This window comes from Apostichopus japonicus, chromosome 6, assembly GCF_037975245.1.
Source record: "Apostichopus japonicus isolate 1M-3 chromosome 6, ASM3797524v1, whole genome shotgun sequence".
NCBI classification, from domain to species: Eukaryota; Metazoa; Echinodermata; class Holothuroidea; order Aspidochirotida; family Stichopodidae; genus Apostichopus; species Apostichopus japonicus.
This window is the reverse complement of record NC_092566.1, coordinates 8,121,342-8,146,326: the sequence shown is the minus strand read 5'-3', so window position 1 is coordinate 8,146,326 and position 24,985 is coordinate 8,121,342. Positions and strand designations below refer to the sequence as shown.

The window sequence follows — 24,985 nt, the reverse complement described above, 5'->3', positions numbered from 1 at the left end:
TCGGACCTCCTCCCTCCCCTCAAAATTAAAGTTGGACCCCTAAAACAAAATGTGGGGGAAATAATCACTGTCAATGTTTAATAACATGACATCACACCAGTTTCGCTTCACTTTCGATAAATATTAACTCCGACAATTTCACTATCAATGTCTCAAAACTGCAATGTAGGAATTACTGGCAAAGTTATACCAGGATGCTTAGTATACTGTATGTGTTCTTCTATCATATAAACTTAAAATTAACTTTCCTTTTGTACTTTCCTTTTTAAACATATGATGGTTAGACTTGCTTGCTTTTTTAATACTCTTCCTGGAATACACATGCATATATTCACTAACAGCTGCATTAGTAAAAGAATTACAGGAACATGACACACTGTACTGCACTAATAGTTTAGATGCTCTGTAATCATTTGGATATTTTCTTCTCTTCATCAACGACGACAGAGAAATGAGTTCAAGGATGTTCCATTATTATTTTCTTTCCTTTTTCTCTTGTTCATATTCTTTCAAGTGAGGCAAAGATGTGCAATAGTATGAATTAAAGGATTGTGAAGCTGTTGCTATGGTAACTTAAGTATTGCTCTGAGAGTTTGTCTGATTCTAGGGATTGGGGGAGGGGGGTACTGAAGTTATAAAATTAGCCTCGGCAGTTAATTGCAACAACAGCTGCTACAGCAACAACAAAAAAAGAAGGAAAATCGCTCATAACTCTGTACCTGTTACAAGAGATATCGAAAGTGGAAACATTTTAAGTCTTTATCTAGATGTTTTTGTCAAACTTTTACTGAGCACTGCTGTCTGATCAAACGGGTTGATTGTATTTCTAACGCACTTGACATGACTTTTTCGTCATGGTTATGTTCTCCAACACAATGTTGATACAAATTTCCCAGTGCTTAAATTTTCTATCTTCAAAGCCATAAATTGCAAAATGTTATTATCCCTATTGAGAAGAATTGCAGCACCTCAACATCAATATACTGTACTTAGCTACAATTATTCTTGTCCAGTGATGTTTCATAGCGGTCTTTTTAAAGTTTTATACTGCAGGAGCCTGTAGCTTTTTGTTTCCATGGCAACAGTAGAGGATGTAGTTTGTGGATTATAAGCCGTCCTTAAAGAGGCAGTTCTCAGTGTATTGAGATAGGTTGAACACATTCTAGACAAAGTTTGATAGTAGTTTTTATCTAGGTGGTGATGGCCCTGAGGTCATTGAAACAGCTTTCCATGTACAGTAAGTGTAGGGGTTGGGTTGTCTGGGAGCATCCTCCCCAAGAAAAAATATATATATTGTAAGACCATGTACAGTACATATAATAAACTCAAAATACTTGGGTGCGAGTATTCATACGGTAGTTGGAGTGGAAACTGATAAACTTCAAAATGACAGATGTTATTGAGCACTCACAATATCGACAGTTGCCCGAGGATTTCTGTAGACTCATGTATTCCAGGGATTGTTAAATCGAGAATTCTGAAGCAATGCAATTAAATTGATTCAATTTTTTCAAAAGACAAATTTAGGTCAAGTGAATGAAACAACACTCAATTAGTTATTGCCTTCTTAACTGTCGTCTGTAGCCACGTTCATAGTGAACGTCGCCACTGAGGGTGTCACGCAACCTGGTCCAGTCGAGCAGGCACTCACGCTCGATGTGAAAAATCAATTTTGACAATCTTCAGAACTTGTGAGCGAGTCAAGTCAAAACCCATCTTCATTCTGACAATTTATAGCGTGCAATTGATATCAGCTCGACCTTTTCGAGGCAAGTAAATATCTTTCAGGAGGGTTTTAAATGTATTCAGGGAATTTCTTGAATATATATGTACATTGGCTTGCTGTACGTGTATGAGTTTCTGCACATGTATGTTAATATAGATTTGGCTGTCAATGTAATAATGCGTTTAGTATAATCGGTAAATTGGATTGAGTTAACACACAAGGCTTTTACGTCACTCTGCCATAGGGTGTTTTCATTCAACCAACGGGGAATTCAAGATTTGGTACTTTGTTTAATGGGTTTCTTCTGTGCAATGATCATAATAGCACATTACTTTAACTTGATGACATTTGAGACACATAAAATATCTACTCTCTCTGTGAGTTTTATTTTAAGTGTCTTAACACTTACGTAAATTGATTGCGCTTTTTTCAAAGCCCTTGATCTGGGCAATACCCTGCCCCATATAAATTGAATGTCAAAGCAAAATTATTCAAAGTTTCTTTCATTTTGAAACAATTAGCAGAATAATAAAATGCAAATTTTGGTCATAATTTCACATTTACGGAAAAAGGAAAGGAATCTACAAAATATGGTAAATGGATCGAAACGTACAAGTTTGTAAAATGTGAATTCAGCCAATATTATTCCAAACAATTACTGTATAGTGTATATTGCGTACAGTATCAGTATTAACCAATAGAAACACAACAAAAGAGTAATGTAGTATATACTATTTTTGCCTTGAAAATAACTGGGTGACTCGCAATAACTACAGAAGAAATGCGACGTATATTTCCTGTTGCACGTCCACGAATAACAACGATATTAAAAAGAACATCAGCAGACTACACATTTGATGTCACTATGCAGCAGTGAGCTAAAATTGTAACCAGTTTGTATACATATTGGAGTGCATATATTGAGGGGAGACAAGTAAGTATTGTCTTTGGTATAGTACTGTGCCCAAACAAAGGCTACATTTTTTTTCTCGTTTTTTAACTGATTGATTTGTTTAATGAGTTATAAGGAGTGTTAGTTCTATGGACTGAAAGATGTTTCATGGTCAAAAGGATCTCGATAATAGAAATTTATTTCTCTGGTAGAATGCCCAGAGCAGTCGCATTTTTTTCCCTGTGGTATATCTATTATTACTATTGTTGCCATAACAACCATGGGTGTTCCTAATTTTAATACAACCTGCGATTTCACTCTGTGTTGAATAAACCTTTATCGCCTATGGACCTGTGTGTCCTTTTGTAAACATCATCAATGTTTTCAAGTTTCTCACTAATAAGTGTTTTCCAAACATCTCTCGAGGTTAATGATTTTCTAGAGTGTCCTTGAATGCGGTTTCATTCAGTTCCGCATTAATAGATGTCGACCGGCATCGCATCATTTTCATATTTTCATGGTCACTGGTGCCTGTAGAAAATTCGCAGGGATTTTCTTTTCTTTTCTTCTTTTCCTTTCATTAGGTACTGTTGATTTTCTGATAAGTTGGTTTATATTTGGTAATAACTTGTACTGTATGAGGAAGGAATTGTACAATACTTCTCTGCAATATTCTTATTTGTTTTTATTATTATTACACTGCTTTTAAAATATTCCTCTCTGCTTCCTGTTTGAATAAAAGAGATTTTGGTTGCTATGGAAATATACTCCATTAGTGCAATTTTGATGCACCATATTGCAGATCGGTTAACATGTACTGTCGCTAGAGCTGTATATTTCAAGCATAGTACCATCGACTTTGGTTTACCAATTGCATACTGTATGTTGTGGAATTCAGAGTAATATGGCAGCATTTGAGGCGTCAAATTGCAATGCAATTAATATAGAGAATCATTTTATTCATTGCGACCTGTATAACAATTCAGTTGCAAATTGTCAGGCCTGGAAGGTATTGTTGCCATGGGGAAGTCTATTAACTAGGTCTCAGCAATATGTTATATGTACAAAACATGCTTACTGTATTGTGAACACATTTGTACACATTTACAATGGTACTCATTTATCAGCCATTCTTATTGTTAAACTACAACTGAATTTCCTAAATATATTGCAAAGTTCTGAAAATATTTGCATTATTCCTGTTGTATTAGGATACAGTGAGGTGGAACAGTTTTTGTTGTGTTGCAAGTAATGGTTTTTGCAGTTGTCTTTCCCAATATTTATCAACTTGGTCAAATAATTCCAATACATTTAAAGTCCTTCTAAGGAATATTTGGGAGAAATTTTTCCTGCATATTCCAGAGTCCAGAAGGTTAATGATTGTTGTCACAGAGCAAAAAAAAAAACCTCCATTAAAATCATCTCAGGAAGTCGTTTAATTATTCAATAGCTGTCAAATTTCTTGAGATCATACATTTTTAAGTGGCACGATATTTAAAGTGTGTTAATTCCTGATGTGACAGATGTTACGCAGAAGATCACACAGTTTTCACATTGTGTGATCGGCTAAGACTTATGCATGCTAAAATGTTGGGGGGGTTTGTCCAACAATAAAGTGAAGGTCTTTAATATCGCCCAGGAAAGAAGTTTATCCAATAAAAACCAGGCAGTTATTTTAACGACGCTTAAAGCAACCACAATTTCATGTCAGCCACTGGCTTCCAATTCAACATTCGACCATGAAACTCAAATTTGGAATCTTTTCAATTTAGAAAGTCATTTCAGATGGGAAATCCATAGATGATGAAAAACCCACCTAACTATGACCCGGCCAGGGCACCTCACAATTGCTAAGCCTTGAGCATTGCTTCAAATGCCACTGCCTTTATCCACTCAGCCACAGCACCGGTTATCTGTTTTAATACGAATGTCTCTGTTATTACTTATTAAGATGGAGGGAGACCTTGAGAGCACCCAGTAATGACATTACTTCAGTCAGGGTTTTTCGGCTTATTGCCTGATGGGTTGAAACGAAAATGCAGAACACTCATTTACAGGGTACAGTGTACACGTTGGAAGTAGATAAATTTGTAATGCATTATTCAGTATTAAAGATGGTCGGTTGAAATAACAGGCATTTAGTGACACACAGTGTTTAATACAAATAGTATAATAATTAACACTTCTTATATAGTGCAACTTACAATTAAGTCTCGCCGCGCTGTACTTAACCCTGGTCATTGGTAACTTGTCACACCTACACACCAAAGTGTGCACAATTCAAACTATCTCTCCTGGGGCACCACAGTGCACCACATCCACGTGTCCCCTGGGGGACTCCCCAAAGGGTGCAGCCACAAACCGGCGCACGCAACTATATTTACAAGTCACCTTGCAAGTCCCCATATATACACCTGTATCGAACCTGTAATCCTTTGATCACAAGTCCACTGCCTTAACCACTTGACCACAACACCCTCCATAGTATGTCGTACTGCAGTACAGCGTTTGCATTTCTCTCAGGGAGGGTTTTAATTAACTAAAAGAAGTTTAAAAGTTTGCCCAGGTGTATCTTTAATCCACTGCTCGTGCAGCTAATAAATTTTGTGTACAATTTGAATAAATTTAAATAAATTAAATAAATTTAAATAAGATAAGTTGTAATTATATTGTACATAATGAGGGTTACAGAGGATTCATTAGCATTGTCACTTCACACTTAATGCAACTACATACAGTACAACTGTAATGTAATCTGAAAACCAACACCTAATTAGTCGCCCTTGAACCGATGGAAGGTCTTGCGATGCTGCCTCCACTAGTCCACTGTTTTAGGGAGTTAACGAAATTTGATTTGCTGTTACTTGCATATAAATCACCGAAAGCAGATAATCTAAGGATTCTAAAGTGTGAAGGGGAAAAAATGGCTACTGTACAGTATGTACAGTACATCTTTGTAACCCTTTTGTATTTCAGCCATGTTACATTACATTTACAGTAATTCACTCTCTTACCTGCCTTCCATCCATTTTCCAAACCCCTCTCCCCCTCCCCTCCACCCCATACAGCACACCTGCACTCAAATTCACGTACAGTATGCTACGTATTCTGGACAAAACACTGCTAAATTGTCTTTTCATTTGTGTGGACAGGCTCCCGTTAGTATCCGGACCTGTTAGTTTTCTCCACTGAAAAATGTTAGCTTCCTCCCCTAGTTTCCTCCTCTAAATCATACAGTATATATATACTGTTTAATTTTGTTAGTTTTCTAATACCGTCCAGTACAGTATACATGTCAACTTCATGTATTATTCCTTGCCACTAACACCAGGGAGAGCTGCTAATACAGTTTTACTTAAGTTACTTCCCTCCTCTCTTACCTGTCTCCCCACAACCTTAGCACTCTTGTTCTACCGTACTTAGAATGAACTGGTAACCTTTTAACACTGTGCACCCTCTATGACCGGCCCCTCCGGTCAATGCCCTTCTTATTCTACCACCCAAAGTGCCAACATTGTACATTTTTATTGCTTGGAATACTTTTCACCTAATTTCGTTCGGAACGGTTACCAAGGTTACTAGTTTCTTCTCCATTAGATAATAGAAGTACTGTTGTCAACTGTGCACAGCCTGATAAGTATCTTTTATGATAATTTTTACTTAAATAGCAACTTTCCTTTTTTCTTACCCTTTTTGTTGTTGTTCTATATACTGAAACACAAAAACTGTGTGTTTGTGTTCCTAGTCTAATTAAATGGTGTTTCACATCTTAAAACAGGAAATAAATTTGAGACCTGATTTCTATCTTGTCACTCAAGTGTGTCTTTTTATGTGTACAGTATTACCTACTAATCTGTTAGAGAGGTATATGTACCGTACTGCATGAGGTGAAAAGGGTACCAACTCACAGCTGAGTCAATGTATTTCAAAAGCCAATTTAGTACTTAACCTGGTACAGTATACAATAATCTAACAGTGCAAATTTATTAACAGGGTACCTGCTACTGTATATGCCAGGGAAATAAATTTAGCGTTTGCATTTTGTATACAAACATAGCATTCTGTTTTTTCCTCTATATAGTAAAGCTCCTATGTAGAATACTGCCCTACATCTCTATGCTTGTACAGTAACCTGGTCATTTTGAAAATATAGCATTGTGCAATGTGAGACTCGATTAATTATTCCCTATAGCATACATTCAGTCATCATTTAATTGCATGGAAGTATTTTCTTCGCTCATGGCTTACCTGTCTCCCCACAACCTTAGCACCCTCGTTCTACCGTGCCTAGAATGAACTGGTAAACTATTAACACTGTGTGCCCTCTTTGACCGGCCCCTCCAGGTCAAGGCCCTTCCTTCTCATTCTACCATCCTACTGTAAGTGCCAGCATGGTGCATTTTTTCGTACTTTTGAAGTATATAAAACAAAAGTTCTATCCTTAACCTTGCACTATGAAAGTTATCTGAGTTAACTTCAGAAGGGTTAAATTTGTAATTTTCTAAATGAATGATATTCCCCTTCTTGTTTGTGGCGCTGTCCTCTTTCGAACACTTGGTCTGGACATATCGCTGACCGCAGATTTATATTTTAGGAGTAGAGCTGCTCGAAAATAAATTTACATATACAGTAGCCAAGTCTTAATGTCTAAATGTCGCAACCCAACTTAAAACACAGCTTTAAATGTTTTTTGTCAACGTAACCATTTCCTTGCAAAAAATATTTAAAGGATGTTGGCTACTGCTTGTTTATAATTTAATGTGGCATTTATTAAATACAGTTTTCCCCCACCTGCCCTTTCTTTGATGATTTAAACGACACTGTAAATCAAATTGTCTCACGCTCACCGTAAAATTTCCTTTCTTACTTTTTTCTAGAATTGAAATGCGAGTTGCAAAATGGATTGCCTACCATCTTGGTTCCACTGCCGTCAAAAAGTGAAACATGTCAGTTCACGTTAAAACCAGTCACAGAGACCGTGGGAGACTTCCTAACCCACGTCATGTCCGAGGATGGGGGCGTGGAACGAGTGGCCCTCTACAGCGAAGGTAGGTCATATATGACGGTAGAAGATCACCGACTATCACGTGTCTCTATTAAACGTAATTGACATATTTAGAAACAGTTTGAATTGAATTGAATTTGAATTTATTGTCCACAATCGGAAATTCGGCTTACACAGGTCGTAAACAAAAAAAGAAAAGAAAAAAAGAAAAGCAATAGTATAAGTATCAATAGACTGTGCATATATACAGCAAGTCCTACAAATAAGAAACTTATCTTCTCACTTGTGAATTAAATATGGATAGAGTTCTGTATCTGTAACAGCCCCTAAGTGTACGTGGTGGGCATAAACGCAGTCCAGAGCGGTTGTAATTATAGTGCTGAAACAAAGGGTGTGTTGGGTCTTGCATGATATATTTCAATTTATTGCAGACCCTCTCATTGTACAAGTACTCTAACGATGGTAATTGAGCACCGATTTGTATAAATCTAAGTTCAAGTTTGCTTCCAAGAGATTTAAAATCTATAGGGTTTCTAATTCTATATTTGGGTAGTCTCTGTTGACCTTGAGTTCAATATACCAGTACTTAATAAAGATAGATGCACAAATGATGTAGAACTCTACCTGTGTTTTGAACTGTCACGCTTGACTAGAAGATGTAAGACTTCACCCGTCTCACCTCTACATATTACTAAAAGATTTAATTGCCAAAAAGAGAATCAAGTTTCAACAATTGACCTTCGGCCTGCACGCATTTTCACTGTACAGTCCGGGTGAATCCAAGCCTAGCCTTAAATACAGTGAATCATAAATTTACGTTTTGGGCAAAACGTTATTACTGTTTAATTATACTGTAGCTTTCAATTTTAAAAGTACATACATGTACATTACTTGTAGTCTTATGTAGATTCATGCATTCTGGTAGGGGGGGGTGGGGCGGGGGGTGAAATGAAGAGATGTGGAAGATGGCATTATAGTACTGTACAGTCATAAAAATAAAATATTAAATTCAAGTGAATCACATTACAAGAGTGAACTCTAGATTGAAATTTAACTCCTTATTTTCTTTTCGAGATCTAAAGTACTATATGTACTGTACATCTTGCATAGTACACTGTCTGCTCGAGTCACTGAGGATCACTCGTTATCATCAAGTCTGCACTCATTTAAGGATGACTGTTGAAGAAAGGGGTCACTGCTTAACTAAGGCTTGATGTTTCCTGGAACTTTTGGTAGAGCAAGAGACCTGTTTACCCTTGAGATCAACGGGTTTTGAATGTAGCAGTTCTAGTCGATTATAATTTCTTTTCTCTCTCTCGGAACAAAAGTTGATATCTGCTTGCTTCGAGTACAATCAGCAGCTCAGCATGGTGACGATTAAACTGTCGTCCAAATATTCAGAGACATGCAAATTACTTTGCTTTCTTGCTTTACCACTTTAAAGCTATCTAGAGCTTGACGGGGACCGTGTTTAGAATGAACTTTGTAATCTCTTGAATAGCACTGACATACATCCATAGTTTTAGAGTAGTAGTACCCGTGTATCTTCCTGTTTTGATCTTGGTAAAATACCTTTTCTGAAATTGAAACTGAACGATCAGGAAGTAAGAACAGTGGATCGAGGATGTAAACTCTTAGCTTGATTAAATTCACCATATAAAGCCCCTTTTGATTGGTGCTATTAATTTTACTTTTTATATTAATTTACAACATATTTTTTTGATGATGATGGACATTTTCTCGGTCCATTGACTTTGGTTGACCGTAATGTATATTTGATTCGAAAATCCATCGTCCAAGTAAAGCTCATTAGCAGGACTATAGGCAAGATTTAATTTTTAGTAATTAGTTGATAAAAAGTAAAAAAAGTACAATAAAATTATAATTTCCAATTGGCTTTTAATTTGATGTCTGGCCCAAAAGTAACATGGTAAAATTGTCTGCCTGACAACAATTCTTAGAATTAAACTGGGATTATTATATATTGTGCTTGCTGACTATATATATATAGGCATTATTCCCTCTTGTAGATTTACAATGGTAGCGTGGCTGTCAATTTTCTCTGTATACATGAATAGATCTCTAACATTTCATTGTCCTCTGCGGATAAATAGTTCAAAATATTATAAAGAAAAAACTAAAACATAATTGACAACAATCAATCTTCTGTTTGGCCCAGATGCATTCACTCAAATATCCTAAAATTCTCATTTCTTCACCATATAATATAGTAAAATTCTGTGAAGATGTGGTCTTTGAAATGATCAACACTTTGTGTTCTTAAAGCAAACTTCTGCCTCTTTTAAATCTTTTTAAGAACTTATCTCTCTTTAAATAATTTATGGTTTTGAGTTTTGACATTAAGACACATAACTTTTCTGTATAATTAGCAGACTTATGCCAACTGAGAATGGGTTTTGACCTAACGATGCTCGTTAACAGACAAACTCCCGCTACCAGAATATCGTTCTAAATTTTACTGGATGAAAAAGAAGCTAGAGAGATGTTTAACAGTTTTAGATCGCACTCGATAACCACCCTAATAATCAGAGGATTTTGTAACGATATCTGGAAAACGTCTATAGGCTGCCGTTTCAACGAAACCAGATCGCCGTCAGATGGAAGCTGTCACTAGCTTGAGTAAGCTCAGTTCTGTGCTCAGAGTGCCTGGAGCAGCACGGTAATTGATCACTGCTTACCCGATCGTCTAATTATTGGCTTCACGACTGACTGCATGCCGCGCTACCACCACACATCTCCAGACTCGGCTGCAAAAATGGCAACGTGAAAGACATTTTTAAAGAGTCTCTTGAAACTTGAGTTTTGGGAGTAATAATGATTTGCTTTTGATGAGAAGTATTGCAGAAACACTGAGGAAGATTTAAATGTCGGAAAAAATTCATACATTATGCTGTAACTCTGATATATATCGGAAAAGCCTTGATAAGTGAAGGAGAAATACATACAAAATAATGGTTCTCTTTTTTAAAGAATTGTTTTTCCTTTGTTTACCTACTTAATCTTTCCTGTAGAAGTACTATACACAGGTTCATCTACATGAATGGTGCAGATGTATAATGGGGGGGGGGGGGGGGGACAGGTAAACATCATGTAGGTTATATGTTTGTACCCAAACCAGTGAATTGTGGTATGATAGTTTGAGTTGATAGTTTGCAATGAAATAGTATATTTTCTCCACTCCACTGTTAATCTGGCAGGCCTGTCTCTTCTGATACATGTGCTTTCCAATCTAGCTCGCTTACAATAACTGGTAACATGTTAGTAAGGCACCTCCACTACACACCCCCCCCCCCATCCCTGGCCAACTTTCCAGGTCATTGTCAAATCCACAGGATATCTTTTTCTTTCTGAAGCTACCATTCCAAGGATTCAAATCCATTTGGGCCTATCTGAGAAAAAATACGAAATTTGAAACAGCTGAGCATGTTTCACTCCAGTATCAGACTTTTAGAGGAACTTAATTTCTGATGAACCATCAGAAAAATTTTTTGAACCACCAAAACATCATATACCATTTATCATTCTGCATCGTCGCATATTTTCTTTACTTGCATGACGAGGAAAATTTGATCCTTAACGATGAGCTGCTAAATATGGTGTCATTAACCGATCCATTTGCTTCTCTCGATAGATGACATTATCATCGCAAGGTCTACAAGCATCGACGTCTTAATGAGGAAGCCATTCAAGCTGAGAATAAACGACAACAGATACATGGTCCATCCACCAGATCTAGGTGAGAGATTCATCTCAAGATGACAATGTTCATTTAGATACTTTCTTTTGGTTGCCATCTTGAAGTGTTTGAGGTGATCTTTCGATTTGGACACTAGAATGTTTTTTTAATTTTTTTTCATTTATCTTTTATTTCTCTTGAGTGTACACAAAAAGTAAAATCATAAGTGGTATCGTGAAAGAAAAAACATTCTTAATGAAAGACAATAAATTAAATTAGAATAGGCATGACAAAATATTTATTATACATGGTGCAATTGAAGATAATTATACCAAGGAAGCCAGTATATTTGCCACTCTGCACCGTTCGTATTTCTAATTAAAATATTCTTTTGTACCCCGAAATATTCTTTCAAATATATACAATAGTAATTTATTTTGCCTTGGCACACTAGAATGTTGTTAGTCTCTTCCTCACAAGTTTTACCAAAACACAAATGGAGTTATAGGTTAGCAGTCTTCAATCAAGGGCCAAGACCTGCTCGCACGGAACATGTACAGTTTCAAGTCTGTGGCTTGTGTAATTGACATTGTACTGTGCTATCACATTTGAAATCTCACCATTTAAACATCAAAATCAGGACGCATGGTAGTTTGTACACTTTACAAGACGTTATTTATTTTTTAAAGCAAAAATGGAGAAACTGAATTACCATCAAATCTGGCGTGATTCTTAGTTTTACAAAAGATAAAATGTAAATCGGCATTTTTGTTAATCAGAATACCTTAAAACCAGGAAGAGAAATGCCGAAAATGATATTTCTATCTCTTACGGTTTACTGCAAAGACAGAGGTCACATTTTTTGCTTCATTTCTTTGCTCACCTGTTTTCTCACAACCCCAGCACTCTTGACATGCCATGCACAGAGTGGTCTGGGAACTATGTTTAGCACTTGTAGCAACTGGTCACTTTGCCCTCTCACCACTGCTTATCTGTCTGGGGATTGAAGTCTCTACTCTACAATTGAGAATATTTTACCATGCTCGTAGGATGATCATAATTTTTACCCCAAGTTGTTTTCACTATAAAGCTGTTATTTCACATCCCTCCTCCTGACTTCACCTCCTTTTACCATTCACCATCCCCACCCTTTCCCTGGTCCTTCATCCCCTGCCCATTCCCACCACCCCCACCCCACCCCCCCCTCTCTGAGTAGTTGGGAATCCCACTACCTGTCTCCAGGCATGATTAAAGTTGTGTTTCAATCATCTCCAACTCTTTCTTTTTCACCCTGATTTATCCCTTGTTGGAGTGGTAAGTCATCTGTCTAATTACCTCTCTATAGGGGTCAGGGTGAGGGGAGCAGAATCTCCATCTTACCCTTCTACCCTCCCAACTCAACCTTTTTTGTTTTCTTTGTCTTCTCATTCTATATATTTAATATAATTTATCGCTGACAAAAATTGTGTTTGTATCTCATGTGTTGCATGTCAAGACAAAGCTATCCAATATATCTCGTGAAATCTCTTTGTGTACATAGTAAAACGTGCCATGCGCTTGCTTCTCAGAAAATCTCAACTTATTACTTTCCCCGCTTGAAAGCACCATATATCACAACCCGATAATTTGCCCCAAAGGTTTCATAGAAACTTTGTTGCCATGGTGGCAAGCCTTACACACACGTCGAATACATGTCTAAGTCGGAGAATTCAAACATTAATTTACATCTGTACATTATTAAACTTGTAACCCCCATTAAATAATAAAGGACCTTCTTCTGTCACTGCTAGCTTTTGTATTAAAGCTTTCTCCTTTAAATATAAAGAAAACCTTCAAATTCATGAATATTTGATCTCACGATAGATTAGCAATTAGTGCAGAAATTGGACTCGGAAGATGGATATTAATTTATTAACGCATCACTAGGTAGGTGCAGCACAAATGGGCAATGTCACGTCACCCTTCATTAATTAATAGTCTCACCGTAGATAAAGACTGTCTTCTCCAATGTTTACCCAAAGTAATAAGAGAAGTGAGAATCTCCGATAGCTAGAAAACTGCGCTACGTAGATCACATTTTTTAATTGTATCGTATGAATAGTCGCGAGGGAGCCGTAAGGCTGCTTGTCGCGAACCTTGCATCTATATGAAATATCGTGGCCATTACAGTAACCTCGTCAGCAGGTGATTATGTTGCCGTAGCGAAATACGATGTAGTCCCTCGTTTCGATAGTATGAATTCTCGTTGAACTGTTTTATGTACCAATTAAATGTGTGACTGCATGAGCCTCTGTGTATACAGTTGCATACTGTACATGAATTAATGAATTAGGCAACACCTGAGGCTCTTACTGCAGTATATACAGAGTACATATAGAGGGAGAGCCCGTAATTGGTATTTCTAATATTGGAGGGGTGTGGGGGGGTGTTCACAAGTCCACCTTCATGTTAATGGAGCTCTTTACTGTAGGTGCATGCCTCTTCTTATTGTTGCTTGTCTTGAATAATTTTCTATTTATGTATAAATTTATATTTTTTGAAGCAATTTTGATAAATGCAGTTTTTACACTGTATTTATTGCATTTCTGTGTATGTTCAGTGGCATTACTAATACATACAAAGCATTCATTTTGTCACTGTTGTGTCAGGACTGTCATTGAAAACAGCTTTTTTGCTTCTTTTTTTTGTTGCTGTAAGGAAATGTCACAAATATCAATACTTGGATATAAGATTTAAATTGATCAAAGTGGGACATCCTCCAGTCCAAGATCTTACCAACTATCAAAATATTAATGAGCAGGACAAGTAATTAAAGAATTTGTTTTAACAAGGGCTCTCCAACTTTCGGCGCTGTCGTATACCGTAGATCCTAACGGGCATGATCCGTAATGTTTACAGATCTCTGAATCCAAGTGATGCTATCATGCGTGAAAATGCTTTCCAGCATGTGCACACGCCTCACAAGCCTGCAAACAGATGAGTTGGATGATTGACTAGGTTCCACTAGGTATGCACTTTCTCTGAATGAAAACTATGTTTTAGAAAAGAAAAGAAGAGGGGGGGGTTGAAACAGTTACTTTGGCTTGAAACTTTGGAAGAATGTTTCAACTGATCTGTTCTTTAGTAATTACAGTACAAAGTTGCAGATACTCCCAGTGACAAAAGTCATGGTACTGCCATGTTACAAGTGGAACACTAGTAGTTGTTACTGAGACTTTCACGTGTTGAGCGATGATCAGACAACTGTGCATATAGTCTGATGCAGTTGTCTCATGATCGCTCAACGCATGAAACTCTGAGTAACAACTACTTGTGATCTACTAGTCTCAACTAATATCTCATCTATACTTCGTTCTGTTCAACGGACATAGAGTACTCTAAGCCAAGATAGACGCCAACCAACCAAACGCATACTGTATATATATATATATATATATATATATATATATATATATATATATAAATATAAGTATATTTTCTTCTCTTTTTTTCTTCTTTTTTGTCCCCTCTTTCTTCCTCACAGTGTTTTAACACTACTCAATGTCTAGGAAAACATGCCAGGTCTGACCGTTGGTGATAATTGCTTTTGAAATACTGTACTGAGTATGCTAACTCAGACTGTCAAATTGTCTTGTAGAGACATAGGAAGATTTTACAGTAGATATCTATTTGATAACCTGGCCCACTGTAACCTGCTCCAGCCCCACCCAGGCAGAATGAATTTGTTTCTCCATTTTTTTAAAACTGCGATAATGAGGCTTTTAAAATTTTACCTTTGGATGTTCTTAAAAGAATGTTCTTCCATCACCTTTTCTGTTTAATTAACCTTCCAATCTCTCAAGTCGAAATTTGCAATGAGGGAGACTTGGCATTATTCAGTGTGTACGGTGTAATACTGTACGCAGTAGTAGTTGGGATCAACTTGTAAAGAACTCTTAAAGCCTTCAGGTTATTTATGATTCAAATCGATTTATTGGAGAAAGGGCTTCGGTCCATAGATTTTAGTAACAAACACATCACCTTGGGCAGGGGGGGTGGAGGGGGGTAAGATGTTAGAATTCCATAACATTGTAGTTTTAATTTTATGCTGGATCAGTCATATTTTGTTTCCTACTCACGAGACAATTGACTGTGATTGCCTCCTCGCCCAACATAAAGCCGGAATGAAATTAGATTTTAATCTCATTCCCTCCCTCTGTTTATTCATATCCTTGAAATCTTCTTGTTCATGTGTCCTTGCGAATAATTAATTTTAGGTAAGTACTGCTACTGTAATAATATACTGATACTAATATACTGAAGCGAATCGTTAGAATCTTTCATTCCAGAAGGTGAATCACGCTGATTGCATCTTGATTTATGTGATCTGATGTAATATCTTCTGCATGCATACAGTAGGTACATACTATGGACTGCAGACCGAATCATACAGAACTCCCAAGCAGCAGTCTGCAGTGATATGTGGAAACCTTTTGAAATTTCTGACACCTTACGGAAGGAAATTCAAATATTTAGGAATGCCTCGAGCGAAACTGATAGGCTGTCTTACCAAAAAATACCACCTTTTTATTTACTTTTCCAATAGTGATCCTCAGTCTGAGGTTGTAGATGGCCTCTGACGACTGGCCAGGTCGACCTGGCATTTAATTAAGATTACAGAGCCCCACCTGTATCGGTGACGTTCTACTTATGCGGCTTCCACCCTCCTCTCCTTCAAGTATCGTTACTTAAATATTTAACGAGATGGGAAGCCTCTCTGATCATACCCTTTTTAAGCAATCACATGAGTTTTTTTTTTAGTTTGCCCAGTTGTTTTAATATAGCTGTATTCTAGCGTTACCTATAAACTGAATAGCATTTTCATGACTCGAGAAATGCATCTACCAGACACACAGACAAGACTCCCGCATTATTTAGATAAAATAGTAATGTGACTCCCATATGTCTGCAGTTTTTGTTGAGATTGTCAACAAGAACTATAGGTAATCATATTCCAGTCCAAATGAACACCGATGGAAAAATATCGATCGTACACAAAATTTTCTTCGTTTCTGCATTGAATTAAATATAGATTGGAAACTTTATCAAACGTCAAATGAAGACACTTGAGACCATAATAACAATGTTAGAAAAGGGAAAATATGTTTTTTTTAATATAAATTTTGATGCTTTAAATATTACTTGGTGTCCAAAGTGATGGAACAGAAATGAAGTAATGAATAAGAATGTTTGATTAGATGAAAACAATATCTTACCAGAGTGGATGTATTTATAGCACAACAGTTAACGCTTTTATACTGTATACAACAGTTTTTAACAAAAATGAATGCTAGAATAATAAAAATGCCAAAGAAAGAAAAAAGGGGGGATTATTTTCAGTGCAAGATCAGATGTCAAATGCTAAGAACATTGCATCCATTATTTGGATCCATAAAACAGTAGGCAGTTGAGGGTATTTATCACAGCCGACAAGAATAGATGCCTTGAGCAATATACGCAAGATAGCTACAGTATTTTTAAACATCAGATAAGAATGGATATAAATACAATGACCAAGTATTGTTGCATTAAACAATAGACAATTTAGACAGTGGATTATTATCGCAGTAGACAAAGAGTGCACTAAAGAACAATAGACCACGAAGGTTGTGTTTGACAAATCGATGAGATTGGATATGTATGTAATGCGATAGACAAGAATTTCATTTCATTTCAATTATGTATTTGTTTTTGTTCACAATAAGATTACATCTAAACATATACTTGGATGGTACCTTTAGTATGACGTAGTTGTGAGAGGAAGTGTTCTAGGAAACCGTCCGGCTTTACAAAGTATCTAGCACTCCCAGGAAGGAAATAGAGGACAAGAAGACAAATGAAAGACTAATTATAAATAACATATAAACATAAGATATCATATATAATGTAACAAAGTAAAGTATAATGAGACTAACATATGTTATGATAACATAATGTGATATTTAAATAATAATAATAATAAACTGTATACCTTTTATCTAATGGAAAGATCATTAAAAAGCAATCTATGACAATAATAGATAAAGTTTAGTATATATATATATATATATATATATATATAGCAATAGACCTATGGAGGGAGCTATATGTAAACAAGCAATAGCAAACAGACGATATTCACATCTGACAAAGAGTATGATGATGATACCTCAAACAATAGACCAGAGGTGGCTATATCAAGCAATATAACAACAGTGGATATTTGAAGTACTCAGTAGGCAATTAATGGAATTAAAACAATAGACAATCAGTATATCAGATAATGTGTGCAAGTATGAATATTTATTACAAAAGACAAGAGTGAATCTAAAACAATAAACAGCAGTGTCTACATAATGTAGCATTAGATCTATTTTTTTTATTTGCAAATTTAACTTTTTTTTTTGGAAATACAATAAAACCCAATTCTCAACAACCAACTGTATAATTTGACTGTCTTTAGTTCAAGATTATTGGCAGACGACTACCATGAATAATGTCTCTGATATCAACCATATATATATATAAATGGTTATACCATATATATATACCATTCTATACCATATATATATATATATATATAAACATGGTATATATTGATATCAAACCAACGACGGCAAACACAACTCCGGCTGCATGCTAATTGGATAACAGAAACTCCAATCTGTTTTCAAAATGCCTTCCTCAAAATGTGGTGCTTGAAAATGTAGCAATCATCGCAGTTATATATATTAAACTGAGCCACTTTTTCAGGGAGGAAACCTTGTTTGCTAATCAAGAAGGCGCCTCTGCAAACTGCTGTGATCCACTTATAGATATAATTTTGATTATAATTATTAATATTATAGTAAGAATAGTGTGTTCTATTAGAAGAGTCACAAAGGGATAATATTAAAGGAAATGTTGTTATGGTTTTTTGGCAAAACAGTGACAAGAGATGGCAGTATCTTTATAAAGTACATGAGTCATTTCCAGGGATACTCTTGTGGCAGACATTGTGAGAATAATAATAATAATCAGCTGTTTGTTTATCATAATAATAAATAATACTAATAATAATCAGTTATTTTTACCACGCCTAAGCGACCATAAATGTGGGGGACACCCACAAGGGGTTATGGATTAAAACTTACACGTCGGGTGGCTACCAATTCAATATTTTAACTGAAATTTTGGAATCTTTTCAATTGTAGCAGGTCATCGCCATCCATCAACTCCATCTTGATGTCTTATTCATAACAGGGGGTGGGGGGGATAGTAGGGGGGTCAACATCTTCATTTATCACTGCCTGATTGGACCGTTTGTACTAACGATACATTGTTTCCCATTCTTCGCATCGCTCAGGACAACTAGTAACGGAGGATCTACAGGCCTTCTCAGATGTGAAGTCTATGATTTACCAGTTGTATTCAACATTGCACGTAGAAGAGCACCAGCTGCACCGAGAGAAGGACCTACGAAAGAAGATGGAAAAACTGCAGTCAGAACTACAGCCATTAGAAGAGGTACAGTAGTGTACAGTAGTGTACAGTATTATGTATTTTAGATCCTCCTGCAAGCAGGAACATGCGAAGAAGCCTCATTGGCTTATCAAAGCCGCATTGGCTTATCAAAGCCACAAGCTGACCGAAGTCAGTCTCTTTCATTCATATTTAGCATCCATGATTATGAATTGTTAATTGTCAACAACTCTGTAACTGGACGACACACATTAATCTGGGAGTGACTCGAACCGGGGACCTTATGATTGAAAGGCACCGGCCTTAACTACTGAGCTAACACTCCACTTATGACTCATCTCTAAAATAAATTACACCACTTTTCTTTTTTTTTCAATTTTGAGGCTGATATTTTGACGTAACAAATGTTGTTCATTAGCTAGCCGGTCAAAAATTTTGGGAATCGAACCAAAAAAAGCTGAAAAATGTAAATTTACTTGCGAATTAACATTAAGCCCCCTCACTTTGCAGGTACCTACATGATTATACTCCCTGGTGTGTTGTCTGCCCGAAAACAAATAACACCATGAACCACCGAAAAGATCTTCCTAATACTGCAAGCACTCCACGCACTCTAACAATACTGCGTATTTGTACGCAAATGCAGTTCTAGTTGCCATAGTTTTCAGTAAACTGAGTTTAATGAGTAATGCATCCATACCACAATGTATGTAGTTTAGATCCTCCTGCAAGCAGGTACGAAGAGGCCTCATTGGCTTATCAAAGCCACAAGCTGACCGAAGTCAGTCTCTTACATTCATATTTAACGTCCATGATTATGAACTGTCAATTGTCAACAATTCTGTAACTGGACGACATACATTAATCTTGGAGTGACTCGAACCGGGGACCCTATGATTGGAAGGCACCGGCGTTAACCACTGAGCTAACACTCCTATTAGTTTGTATGCAAACTTCCTAAGTACTGATAAAATCAATGGATTTATATTATTAACTACCCCTACTTACCTCTCTTCATATCTGTCTCCCATTCAACTGCACCCCCAATCTATGCAGTTTGCAACAGTTGGTAACTTTTTGGCACTGCAGTCCCAATTAAACCCTTAAATATCATTTGCCCTCTCCCACCGGGATCTACCATTCTGACTTGATTTTAACGTGATTCAAGCTACGCCAGGTTAAACACGTAATGGTCCCAATCATATCTCAGTATTTTAAGATGATATGGATCCAAAAAGTGGTATGCCCTTGCAAACAATTCCAAATCATCTGACCATTACTATTTTGGCACAAATGGACAAGGAGGTAGACGCCCACTATACTTTTTTCCTTTCCACCCCCCCAAATCAGAATTTTTATTCGTTCTCTTAAACCTCACAAAACTCAAGCCTCACATTTGTTTCTAATTTTGTTTTTTTAATAGCTGAAGTGGGAACTGGACCAGAAAGCGGCTAATCGGACCAACTACCTGGTCTGGGGTGGACTTGGTGTCATGGGTCTGCAGTTTGGTCTACTGGCACGACTCACATGGTGGGAATATTCGTGGGATATCGTCGAACCAATCACTTACTTTGTTACGTACGGCACAGCATTGATCATGTACGGTTACTTTGTACTTACAAAGCAGGTACGTGATAACAGTATGGACGTCTTAAGGATAAATTTCGGCCAAGTTCAAGTTGCCAATGTTAAATTAAAAAATGCTGGTTCTAATAGCTCAACCAAAACTTTGTTTTTCTATTGGAACTTCATGCAAAACACAGAGAAGAAGGTATGGACGACGCACACACAGTTCATTATTTGTCATTGACATAGTAGTCATACTTTGTAAATAAGGTACTGTATTTGAGAATATCATTTGAGAAAGTCTATTTTTTGCATTGGAAGTTTTGCGTTGCCCTGAAGGAGCTGACCTATTTGTCTGTGTACTAGACTAGGAGATGCAGCGGCATTCGTGAATGGTGAGTCGTTGATGTTTGAAGGATCTCAAAAACAGAAAACAGTGAGCTGGGAATACAGCATAGAGTGATATTGTGTGGTTTTAGCGAACCAGCATTCTTGAATGGTAAGCCGTTGATGATGAAAGGATTTTAAAATAGAAAATAGTGAGCTGGGAATATAGCATAGAGTGATATTGTGTGGTTTAAGTGAACCAGCATTCTTAAATGGTGAGCCATTGATGTTTGAAGGATCTCAAAAACAGAAAACAGTGAGCTGGGAATACAGCATAGAGTGATATTGTGTGGTTTTAGCCAACCAGCATTCATATATGGTGAGCCATTGATGTTTGAAGGATCTTAAAATAGAAAAAGTGAGCTGGGAATACAGTATAGAGGGATATTGTGTGGTTTAAGTGAACCAGCATTCTTGAATGGTGAGCAGTTGATGCTTAAAGGATCTCAAAAATAGAAAATAGTGAGCTGGGAATACGTAGAGTAGAGTGATATTGTTAATTTTGTGCTTTAATACAGTCATCCTTTTATGTGTTTTTGTTTCTACTGTTTAAAGGATTCCAAAAAATAAAAACTGATTTAGGAATACAGTCAAGATTTATATCAACTGTTTCTAGTGATCTACGACGCATCACAATTAGTTTTTGTGCCTACAATTATCCGTTAACTATTACAAGAAATATCCTTGTCCTTGCTCTGTCAAAGAATTTTGTGCTTCTTTGATAAATTACTCTGGCATTACATCCAAATGTGGTCAACTTTTAAGTATTAAAACAGCTTGCTGGACTAAAGCTCAGGTTTTTGTTAAACAAAATAGAAACATGCAGTCTGCGATAGAATCTGTGTGTGTAAAATTGACAAAGCTCTTCACTTTAATGTAACTTCTCCCACAATTAGACAAAAGCAGAGAAATAAGATACGACTCATAATTGACCTTCGTGGCAGTGGGATGAAAAGTAATGTAACTTAATGAAAGTATGACGCTAGATAAGTGTGAGTGGCAGTGATGGAATTAGTAATAAAATTTTTTTTAAAAAAACATGACTATACAGGAAGCGGATAAAGAAGCTAAGATATGAAAGAATTTCTTGTGATGCTTACAATGTCATTTACATGCATATTCTATTGTGTTCTTTGCAAAGAGGGCAATTATGTAGGTAGAACAGGTATGCAGGTAAAACACAAAAAAATCAATTCGTGATAACTTTGCAGGATTCCCCGTTTCCCAACTTTTCAATCTTCATCTTTTTTTTTTCCTCTCAAAAACCTAAACTGTATGTTAAATGCTTCTAACTTCATATCTGTAACTGAATGTAAATGGAAAGAAATCGATTGGATCTTTCCTATTAAGTCTCACATCACCGGCCTCAGCAAAGACTTGGGACCCTAAACAACTATCAGTTCTACAAACTTAATCAGTTCTTTCTATTCTTTGCTCAAGGATGATAGCCAACATTTTATTTTGTGTTCATAATAGATTACAAATCCTATCATTGTGAAATTTGAAAGGCTAATATATTAAATATGGTAACCCCCTCCCCGTCCCAACTACATGTCCTTACCCACCCTCCACCCCCCCCCCCAAACCTCCCATCCTCAGAAGAAGGCCGGTTATGCAACTTATAATTGTAAAGGTGATTTACTTTCCCTGGAATTGCTTTGTACTATTGAGGTGTGTATCATACTATGTCCTTGAGTATTGTACCATACTGCTGTGAGGACCTGTAAAATTCATTCTTATCAATGGACTTTTAATCTCACTGTACCCTCAACTTTTGTCGTTTTTCTTGGTAAATCTATACAGCTTTCATTTCAGGAAATTATCTCAAGAAGAGTTTGGTCAACACTTCATAATGATCGTATGTCATTAAATCTGCCATTTGATAGTAACGTGTCACTCGGCACCGAATAATAAACTTGAATTATTTGTGAAAAAGGAAGTGCGTAAATAAAGAATATTTTTTTAAGATGGTACAACTCCCCTGTGTAGTTAGATTCACATTAACAGTTTGATTTAAATTGATAATTGTGTTTGCGGAGATCAGCATTTCAGCAGACAACTTGTAAAAAATAGGGGGCTATACTTTCACTGGAGATTTCTAGGTTTAATCCCCCCCCCCCCTTCTTCTGACATCAACATTGGGCAGGTAAAAGCTCTTGTTTTTTTTTTTTGGAAAAATACTTGGCTGACTGGTCCACAGGGTATTAGCCAAATAACAGATCCATGCTATATTAGTAATGTAGTGTGGAATGGTAAGAGAAATCCGGCTAAATAAATCACATCCCAGTTGGGTCAACTTTGGCATGGTGCAGTGTTTGTTTCCAGTACAGCTGGTGTATAATATACAAATAATGAATGGTTTACATTCGTGCAATAGTGCAAATATTTCATGAGTTGAAAGATGGACTCCCCATCTTAAAATACGATTACATTTATATTTAGACAAACAAACAGAGCTTTATTAATGTTTACCCTTTAAGGGGTCCAACGGATCACTGCCAATCAATTCATTCTACTGCTCAGTATGTTTACATATATGCAAACTTTTCTTCAAAACCTAAAGCATTTAGTTGAAAACAAAAACATTCCTCTTCCATCCCTTTATACTCATCAAAGTTTTAATCTACATCCCGGCTCAGGCTGGCATCAAGCTATTTCACATATAAATCAACTGTGCTCAGTTAGTATGTAATGTGAAATATGAGACATCTGTACAATGTGTATGAGTTTGAGTGATCCTATTGTATAGGCCACACATTGACTGTGTGGTAGGCTACATTTGTATACATATACAGAGTATATGTTTTACTGTTAGTCTGTTACTATTCCACACAACAAACTGTCCACTGTTTGATGAGTAAACATGACCGTACCCTCCGTGTTTGAGTTTCTGATTAGTTTTGCAAGTGAAGTACTGTAACATGTGCGTGGGAAGGCTCAGTTAATAATGTGTCTGTCACAAATTATATTAAGCAGCTGTATAGGATGTTAGGCCTAGCTATCAAATGTTAGTGTTTCCCCTCCTTTAAACCCCTTATCTCAAATTGCATTTGTTTAACTTGATAAAAAATGCATCTTTGTTGAGATGAAAGATAGAATATTGATCTGATTTGTCAGGAGATTCGTTTACTCACTTTGTACTCACTTTACTCACTTCGTTTACTCACTGAGGAGGGCGGTATCTTAAAACAGCTTATTCTATAGTGTGTAGGTACATTCGACGAATTACGTAAACGTCGTCAGGGTATATAAGGTACTTTAAAATTCTGCAAAGGTCGTCCAGATTGTCCCGAAATTTTAGCCAGCCAAAACTGTTTCAAATGCACTAAAAGAGGTTGAAAGTATTTTCTTGCAGATTGTTCCCAGATGTGGAAGATGTCTAAAGTAGGCTTTAGTATTCAAAAGGCTGGTTGATGAAAAACATTTTGAAGTTGGCAGTAAAAATGGCTTCCTTATTTTAATGTTTGAACATGTAAGACCATTGTCTTACCTTCTAGCATGTATTGAAGGGCAATAAACTGATGACTTTTGACATACAAGAAACCATGATAATGAACACTTACCATAGAAATGAGATGCTTTGTTTGTCTAATATTATCCTTGATCAGGCAAGAATAAAGGTATAGAAAGAAAAGAATGTTAAAAGCCTGAGATTATAATGTAGAAAGGAGGTGGATAGGGGGTGTGTGGGTGGGTGGGGGGTAGGGTGGCATTAGTTAATATAGGGTTATTGTTGAGATAATTTGGTCACAATATAACTTTTTGTCAGCATTGTTAAAGACAAATGATTCATTTTCATTTTTTTTTATTTCCAGTATAAATATACAGAAACACTAACATTTTACATCATGATTCTTTCTTTCTCTTCCGAAGGAATACCTCTTTCCGGAGGCAAGAGACAGACAGTATTTGTTGTTTTTCCATAAATTTGCCAAGAGGAAGCAGCTAGATGTGGAGAAGTATAACAAATTGAAGCACCAAGTGGCTCAGGTATTTATAGATAGGTTGCTCTGGATATATGCTATTAAATCTCATTATATCTGTTGCAATTCATTTCTGGTCACCCACATGTGTGGGATCACCAACAGTATTCCTTGTTTGCTTTATTAACTATCACAATACACTTTTTGTACTTCAAGGAAATTTGTTCTTTTTGTTAGCTTAGGCTTAGATTACTTCCATATTGGACGTACCTACTACCTAGCCTAGAGCCTGCTTTGCATATAAGAATTG

At 36.5% G+C, this 24,985-nt stretch overlaps 1 protein-coding gene across 1 annotated transcript in view; it reads left to right on the top strand.

Moving 5' to 3' along the window:
• LOC139968873 (calcium uniporter protein, mitochondrial-like) overlaps positions 1-24,985 on the top strand; it is a 36,472-nt gene that overhangs the window by 3,438 nt on the left and 8,049 nt on the right. The window contains exons 3-7 of the mRNA XM_071973471.1: positions 7,496-7,666; positions 11,276-11,380; positions 18,684-18,844; positions 20,223-20,426; positions 24,626-24,742. Coding sequence (XP_071829572.1) covers positions 7,496-7,666; positions 11,276-11,380; positions 18,684-18,844; positions 20,223-20,426; positions 24,626-24,742 — 758 coding nt within the window. The remainder of the gene's footprint in view (positions 1-7,495; positions 7,667-11,275; positions 11,381-18,683; positions 18,845-20,222; positions 20,427-24,625; positions 24,743-24,985) is intronic.